Source organism: Passer montanus, unplaced genomic scaffold (genome assembly GCF_014805655.1).
Source record: "Passer montanus isolate IOZ18808 unplaced genomic scaffold, ASM1480565v1 scaffold29, whole genome shotgun sequence".
Lineage (NCBI taxonomy): Eukaryota > Metazoa > Chordata > Aves > Passeriformes > Passeridae > Passer > Passer montanus.
The window spans coordinates 8,587,770-8,596,379 of NW_024367596.1; the positions used below are offsets into that span (position 1 = coordinate 8,587,770).

Genomic DNA, 8,610 nt, shown 5'->3' on the forward strand with positions numbered 1-8,610 from the left:
CCCTGTTTGTGAGATGACTTAAATCAACCTCAAAATGAGTTTCTAAATAAGTAATTTATATTGTTTTATTGGGTTTTCATGGCAGGGTTCTGGCAGTGGGGTTGGGGCAGCACTCCAGGCATGACTTCTTTGAGGAGAGATTAGGAGCTGCCCCCACAATTGCTCAGAAGTTTAAATGCTGAACCTCAGAACTTACCAGAGACTTGCTTGCCAGACCTTTTTGGTATTTTAAAACTTTTCTTAGATGTGGACAGCTTTTAAAGTGCTTTCTCATCTGAAAACTGTTATGATTCTGTAGAAACACCACTCATGTTTTTCCTGTCTCATTTTCAGGGAAGTCTTCCCTTGGAATGGCACTCTTTCGTCTCGTTGAACTGTCTGGAGGCTGCATTAAAATTGATGGAGTGAAAATAAATGACATTGGCTTGGCAGATCTTCGGAGCAAACTCTCCATAATCCCTCAGGAACCTGTGCTGTTCAGTGGCACTGTGAGGTTAGTGAGGCCATAAGAAGGCAAGAAGGGACTGAGCAGTCTTCGTGCTTATACCTGAAATGTAATAGGTGCCTGGTGAGGTGATAGCTCTCAGGCATCCTTGCTTCTGTTCTGGTTTAGAAACAAAAAACCCCACAGATGAATGATTTTAGCTGGTCCAGTGCAGCACTGGGTGTGGTCATCCTGTATGGAAGTCTTGCTTCCCTTTATATGTGAAGTTTTAATATCTTTGTCTTCCATCTCTACCCTTGTTTTTTGGCTCTTCTAACCTCGGTGTGCTGGGAACATCTGATTTCCCTGGCAAGGAAACTGTTAGTGGAAGGCCAGATGGGAATCACCTGTCTGGATAAATTAGCACACTGTTGGTTTGCCATTCATTGCTGAATTAAAATTCTGCTTGTTTCCTGCTTCCCCTTCCAGATCAAACTTGGATCCTTTCAATCAGTACAGTGAGGAACAAATCTGGGCTGCTTTGGAAAGGACTCACATGAAGGAGTGTGTAAGTATTATGTGCTCTGGGTGATGAATGTTTGCATTTGACTTCCAAAGCAACATAATCTGTTAGTAGCTGCTTTAGAGGTCTTTATCTAAGCTTTCTCTCTACATTTTCCCCCTTGTTCTCTATGCTTTATTTGACCAATTTATTTTCTTTTTTCCCATTATTTTATCAGGCTGCTATTTTTGGTTTTTTTGGGACATGCCATATTCTGTAGTTTTTTTAATATATAGAATAGCAGAGTGCTGCTTCATCACAGGGACTCTTAGGGTGTTAAAACATTTCAAATTATATTTTTCTGTATGTGCCTCAGGTGTGCATTCTACATTTCCATTTGTGACTGTACATGTCATATGTGCAAATTTATACTGAACTTAAAGCCTGCCCTTTGCAAGGCCCTCTCAGTAAGTCTTGCTGCCATGACATTTCCAGTTCTTTTCATGTAAGTCAGGTGGCAGGTATGGCTGCAGTAATTCCTGCAGGGACTGGGTTCACTCTTCTGCTGGTGACAAAGATTGTCAGGAGATCTGTTTGTGTTTATATGATTTTGTGCAGTGCTCTAAGATTTTTATTTTGCCTCTTCTTTCCCACACAGGTTGCACAGCTGCCTATGAAACTTGATTCAGAAGTGATGGAAAATGGGGAGAACTTTTCTGTTGGAGAGAGACAGTTATTGTGTATAGCTAGAGCTCTGTTGCGTCGTTGCAAGGTGAGCACAGCAGAGAGAGGAATAGCTAGAGATACCAGAATTATAGGATTAAACAAGCCTTTTTTGTGCTGAATTCTTTCTGTCTCTCAGAAGAATCACACCAATGATTATTGCAACCCAGAGAGGTGTAAGGTTAAAACAAGCAGGAAGGTATCTGTAACCAGCTCCTGTAATGTCCTGGCATTGGAAAGGAATTGCTTCTAAGTGCTAACAGTAGTTTGTCAGACAATAATCTCTTCAGTGTCCTGTTACTGGGGAACATCAGATTCTTCCCTTTTTCCACCTTTTTGTGAATGTGAGCCAAGCGTTTTTCTTCTACATGGTGCTCCACTAAAATGCGGTCTCCAAGTGGAATTTGGGACCATGCTATGCCAGCCAAGTGAAAGATTTTGCAGGAATGGAAAACAAATAATAATTACAGTTAGAAAGGACTTTTGGATTGAGATTGATCAGGATTCTGGTTTTAACAACCTTTTTTCTGAAATGTGACATATCATAATATTTTAAAGTTCACTATGCATCTGTTTTTAAAGTCAGACTACTCAGCAGAAGTTACTGCTCTCTCTGCAGTACCTGCACAAAGCGTGTTCAGTTTTGACAAGAAATCAGTCCAAATCAGGTTATGTTGGAGGGGAAGAAACTTTTTACCCAGTGTAAGAAAGCTATTAAGCCTAGTCTGTATTGACCCATTCCAGGAGGAATGTCACTACCAGGGATGTGTCAAGCAGAATTTTTACCAGTAAATTGAGATTCATCTGTGGAATATAAAACTGGAAGTAGTAGAAACTTAAAGGCTGGGTTATAACCCATGTGTAGCTCTAGGATGTGACAATAAAAATGTAAGTGTCATCTGTAGGCTTTGTTGAAGGTAATTACATAGAGGAAACTGAAAGGGTACTTGCAAAACCTGTGTTTGTGCCCACAACTCTGTAAGGATTGCCAGTTGTGACAACACTTGGCTGTGGCCCTTCTGCCCCCTCTATATGTATTTTTATATTCAGAGAGGGAAGGTGTGACCATGGGTAACAGCCAGAATTCTGTGCTGCTTTCAGATATTGATCCTGGATGAAGCAACAGCTGCTATGGACACGGAGACAGACTTACTGATCCAGGAGACCATCAGAGAGGCGTTTGCAGACTGCACTATGTTAACGATCGCTCATCGCCTGCACACGGTCCTGGGCTGCGATCGCATCATGGTGCTAACACAGGGACAGGTGAGCAGGGAGCCTCTCTGCCTCTGGTCTGCTGGTGCCACTGAACTGAGGGAACAGCTGCACTGCAGGGTAGAAAATCCTCTGTTCATTCATATCCTTGGTAATAAGAGTCCAGTAGAATCAGTTGCTGCCTGTGACAAGATCAAAGATGGCAAAATTTCTTTTTCACACCAGGAAAGTACCATAGAATAACAGTCTGTCTTTAAAAATCTCTGAGCCTTCCTTTGTACATTAATTCTGAGATGGGTAGTAACATAAACATCTCTGCTGGGGCTCAGTGGCAGTTTCCCATTACTTTCATAAAGCCCTGTGCCATCAAGCACACCTATGGCAGATACTTCACATATTTTTCAGGCTTCCATTTGAGGGCCATAAACAGTTAAATGCAAGAACATTGGGCAAGGCTCCTTAAAGGTAGAGAAATCAAAAGCCCATAGCATATGCCTCTGCCAGAACCACCAGAGGTTGCTTCTGCTGGGCTACTTCAGTTTCTGAGCCAGTTTGAAGCATTCCAGGTTACAGTATCCCTAAATGCAGGTACTTTCACTGCCTGGTGTCTCTCCTAAAGATGAATGCTGTGTTTTCCACTCTTTACCATCACATCACAAGTCCAAGAGGTGGAAGTCAATTCTCGGCTGCATTTTACTGACATACTTTACCTGCCTTGTTTGGTTTCAGGTAGTGGAATTCGACACCCCGACTGCCCTTCTGGCCAACGAGAACTCGCGCTTCTATGCTATGTTTGCTGCTGCAGAGAACAAGGTTGCTGTCAAGGGCTGAAATTCAGGGCAAAGTCACTTTAATTTTGGAGAGCTACGCTCCCTGCCTGTGGCAGGCCAGCTCTTCCTCCTCCTCGCAGATTATTGTCTTTTCATCTTTTAATTTTTAGCACAATGTGTCAAGCCAGAGAGTTTTAAAAACCATGTCAGAAGAACTCATGTTTTTATTATTGTATTTATTCCATACTACTAATTTTTTGTTATTAAATGCACTCTACAAATGGCTCAGGGAGCCATAGTTATAAATGTATCAGAGGCCTATAATGAAGCTTTATACATGTAGCTATATCTATACATAATTCTGTATATAGCCTATATTTACAGTGGAAATGTAAGCTGTTTATTTTATATTAAAATAAGCACTGTATTAATAACAGTGCATATTCTTTTCTATCATTTTTGTACAGTTTATGGTACCAGAGATCTGGCTTTGTTATCGGACTGTATCAGACAATGTTTTGTCTTTTACAGTTCGTCTTTTCCTAGTGCCGGATTTTCTGCGTGTCTGAGTGGAAGTGAAGCTTTGCAATAGTGTCCTTTATTGTCACATCTTTGTCTAGCGCAGCAGAGAAGAGCTCTGTGGTGTAACTATTGCATTGTAATTTATCAGAGCTATTTGGGGCATTGCTAATGCTCACCACGGCAGCGGCTGCTGCTTCCCATGATGCTTTTCCAAAGCAGGGTTTTTAGTGATCCGAATGGAGAACCACTCCTGGGTCACATTAAGGCCTTGTATTTTCTCAGTGTCCTGACACAGTATTTCTTACTGTATCAGCAGAGTTTATTTTAATGTAAGCAAGCCCAAGCTCTTCCTGCTTCGCTGATCTAACACAACCAAAATCTTACTGTTTGTGGAATGATCTGTAACAAATTAATCATAAGGTTCAAATTGTACCCTGTATGCTGGCAGGAAAGCCTTTTCAGAGTTGCTTCAGCTGACTGACTCTTTATCTTGAAGCTGCTAACACTCCTCAGAGGTTTAGGTTGGCTTTCTCTGGCATGGGTAACACTAACTCTTTGTTCTGCTCACTTAAACTAAGATTAATCAACATGGATATTCCTGTTTCTTTCTTGCACACTTGTTAAGGAAGCAGTCCTCGACCCCACGTCTTCTGGAACCTGAAAGGGGTTCCTGTTGATCAGGATGTAACACTGGTGTAGGACATGGTTTTCTTACTGTAAATGACCTACCTCAGGTTACTGGGTCCTGCGTAGTGCGTTGCCATGATCACTGTACACCATCCCTGTTTTTGGGACCTGTGGCCCGGGGGACACAGTCGTTCCTGTGATAGCTGTGACTTATTGAATGGTCAGCGTTGCATGTCTTTGTCAACTTGGACATTTTGTAGCCTTAGCATGTTTGCAAAATGTCTCATTGAGGCAGAAATCTGAAAAGTAAATAAAACTATTTTGGGTTTTGTAAATTTTATTGGTGTAAGTGGTTTGTTTTTGGGCACATAAAGAACTTTGCACTTTTTTGAGCCCTGGGGAGAAGGTTTGCAGGCTTTGGGTTTTTATTTTCCTTGTCATGCATCATGGTTTGATCTTTCTTCCTTCAGAGTAAAGGTGTTTCTTTAAAAGTGTAGTGGGTGATTTTTGTGCCCTCCAGCATCGGGGTAGCTTGCAAATGTTGAGTAGTACAGGGAGTAATAATTTATAGTACAAGTATTCAAGCCAAATAGAAGGGCTGAGGTCATGTGGAAGACCTTCTTAGGCTCAGATTTTCCATTTTCTTTACCTGAAAGCACTACTGTTTGTGGAGTGACATGACTGCAAAGCCACAGAAAGAAGCATTTCTACCTACCAGTACCACAGGCAAATTGTGGTATTAACAGAGCTTGCACTGTAGCTTGAAGTAGCACAAAGCATTGTTGTGATTGTTCTTAACTCGTGTCCAAAGCAAGAATTAACAAGCACAGACCTTATCCTGCTCACAGGCCTGGAGTTTACCCCATGGACTTCAATATTCCCCTTGAAGGAAATGGGCTAATGTACCTGGTTCTGCGTGCTGCTGGGGTCAGTGTGTGGCTTCACTTTGCAGCTAAGGCTGAGCTAACGGCAGTCTAGGCAAAAGGGGAGCCATCCTGATCTTATCCTCCTTCTTCTTCCAGGCTGGGACTTCCTCTTCCCTTCCCGATGCCAGCAGTGGCCCTTGTGTGGTCCAGTTCAGAAAGCTAAGTTGCAGAAAGCAGGAATGCTGTACAAAGGAGGAGACAGGAAGGCACCACCCACAGGAAGGGAGGTGAAATGGGGCTGCTCTTCCGTCGGTGCTGGCTGTAACAGTAGCATAGGTGTGAGAGGGAGCTGCTCGGTGTTCACTGTCCCGAACTGCTGCTCCCCAGTTACACTCTGACTAAGAGCTGAATCTTTGCTGCAGCTCTGGCCAGCTGAAACAGCTCAGCAAGGTGTCAGACAAGGGTCTGTGGTGGAGCAGGTGAACAGTCACCTGTGAATAGCAGGGATTAGCTGAACCATTTTGTTAAACCTTGGCTGCAACACTGTTACTTTGGAATTAAAGATGGAGACTGACAGAAGGAAATGTTCTTTCTGTTGTGATCACTTCTGTGCTTCATTTGGCACTTGTCTCACAGGTGTACTGAAGTATTGCTGGTCACAGGGGCAGCTGTAATTTTTTTACTGACTTTCATCCCGAACCACAGGAGCAAGCTGAGTCCTGGCCAAGGGCCCAGTCACTGAATTGGAAAGAAGAAACATTAATATTTACTGACTGAAATATCTGTGTTGTTGGAGCATTCTGCAAGAGGTTGATGATGATGATTGGAATGTTCAGGAGTTGGATTCTGCTGTAGAATTTATAGTATGACATAAGAGAAGACTTCATCCTATGAATCCCACACTGGGATTGGGACAGAGACTTTCTTTAAAGAGATCCTACCCAAAATAGCATGGAGATAGCACATGTTTCTGTTCTGGTTTAATATCAGCTGGCAACTAAACCCCACACAGTCCTGTGGGATGGGGGAGAGAATTGAAAGGGTGAAAGCTAGAATACTTGAGAGTTGGGATGGGAATAATAGGGAAAGCAGAAGCTACAAAAGCAAAGCAAAACAAAGAACTCATTGCCCACTTCCCGTGGGCAGCTGTTTCCATGAAAGCAGGGCTCCATTGTGTGTAATGGTGACTTGGGAAAACAAGCACCATCATTGAATTTCCCCTCCTTTCTCTCCAACTTTTTTAATGCCATGTGGTCTGGAATATCTCTGTGGTCAGTTGAGGCAGCTGTCCCTGCTGTGTCCACTCCCATCTCCCTGAGCACCCTCAGCCTCCTTGCTGGTCAGATGAGGAACAGAAATGTCCTTGGCTCTGTGCAAGCCCCGCTCAGCAACAGCTATACAACATCCCTGAATTATCAACACTGTTCTCAGCACCAACCCCAAACACAGCCTGATACCAGCTACTGTGAAGAAAACTTACTCTAGCCCAGCCAAAATCAGCACATCTTACAGCAAAGGCTGTGGTCCAAGACCAGCAGGTGTGCAAAAGGAGAGATTTGCCTGGGATAACTGGTAACTATTGTTCTCTGGAGTTTTCATTACATCAGTTTTGCTTATTCTGTCCAAACACTGTGAGTGCACCTGATATTGATTCATTATCAAAAGTTTAGAGCCTCTTCAAGAAATTGTGTTATTCCTCATCTTATCTGTCTGATGAGCGGACACACTGCACTTGCTTGGGACTTCAACCAAAGCACAGGTAGGATTCTTCTAAAATTACTGTGGAGGTAACATGCAGTTAGATTGGTGTAATCAGGCCCTAAAGTTGTCCTGGCTTGAGCACCTGAGGACATTTCACCCTTATCTGTAGGGAAGGTTGTGCAAGGTCAGATCCTGAGGTTTCTGGGGCTGTGCTTTGCCCACCCGCTGTAGATGAAAGCCGTGTCAAACAGGCTTAGTGCATCACTGGAAACAAAATTGGAGGGAGCCAAATTTTTACAAAAGGCAACTGGTACAAGTGTGAGAGGGTGTCAGAAGGATAGAAGCAGGACATTTGGTTTATTAAAGGAGGATGTGGACAGCAAAAATGTCAGGACAAAATGTTTTTCTTAGTTACAAGGGGATTTATTGTAAAGGCAAAATTTCTTTTTGAAGGTGCTTGAAAACACTGAGAAAGTGCAGAGTGCTGTATGCAGCAACCAAAGAGCTTGAGTGCTAATTTGTTATTTTTTACTGCAACTGTAGCATGTGTTTTGCTATATATAAGTGATTACACAAAGGTTTTCTTTAGATTCAGGTCGGTGGAGGGTGATATTGTGATTTGTTTAACCCTTGGTTGGGCCAGTAACTGCAGCCACAAAGTGCTGAGGCCACAGTTTGTGCCTCTGGTGTGATGATGCAGTGGAAACTGAGCTGGAATTTGGTGCAGATGCTGCAGTTGTTAGTGTAAGGCCTGGGAGGCTTTCAGAGTGTACAACTGTGGATTCATTAAACCCACAACCATGTGAGAAATGCTCCTGTCTTGTCCAAAATATGTGCCTTGGAGCCTCATCAGGCAGTGAGGTAGGCAAAGCATAACAGTGAAAATTAGAATGAAAATAACTTACAGAAGTGTCATTACGTGGGGCAGAGACTGCACTTCTCTTGGGCTGGTGGGAGTGCAAATCACAGTTACTTGCACACACCTCCTTCCTTCCAGCTTGCTGACTCCTGCTGTTGCCACGCAGAGAAACAAGTGCTTGTACAAAGCTGATAACTTTGTGATTTCTGCCCTTTCCCGTTTAGGAAGGCAGCAGTAGAGGGCGTGTGATTGATGACCCCGAGTTCTAGGGAACAGTAAAACACATTTAGTCTGACCTGGGCTCTGGGGCCAGTTTGCAGTGAGAGCTGGAGGCAGGAAACTACGGGCAGAGCAGCTGGGAGAGAAGGGATTTAAAAAACGGGTGTGGGGGGATGCAGGGA

General features: G+C 43.3%; 1 protein-coding gene across 7 annotated transcripts in view; it reads left to right on the top strand.

Moving 5' to 3' along the window:
• ABCC5 (ATP binding cassette subfamily C member 5) overlaps nt 1–6,295 on the top strand; it is a 44,870-nt gene extending 38,575 nt beyond the window's left edge. For 2 of the 7 annotated variants that reach the window (XM_039713540.1, XM_039713548.1), the window contains exons 26-30: nt 334–493; nt 914–992; nt 1,585–1,698; nt 2,751–2,915; nt 3,594–5,118. In XM_039713540.1, the coding sequence (XP_039569474.1) occupies nt 334–493; nt 914–992; nt 1,585–1,698; nt 2,751–2,915; nt 3,594–3,695 (620 nt within the window). In that variant the 3' untranslated portion in view covers nt 3,696–5,118. Of the gene's footprint in view, nt 1–333; nt 494–913; nt 993–1,584; nt 1,699–2,750; nt 2,916–3,593; nt 5,119–5,805 lie in introns of those variants that run through there. The other 5 variants (XM_039713536.1, XM_039713538.1, XM_039713541.1 and 2 more) reach the window with 5 other exon arrangements.
• The last annotated feature ends 2,315 nt before the right edge of the window (nt 6,296–8,610 follow it).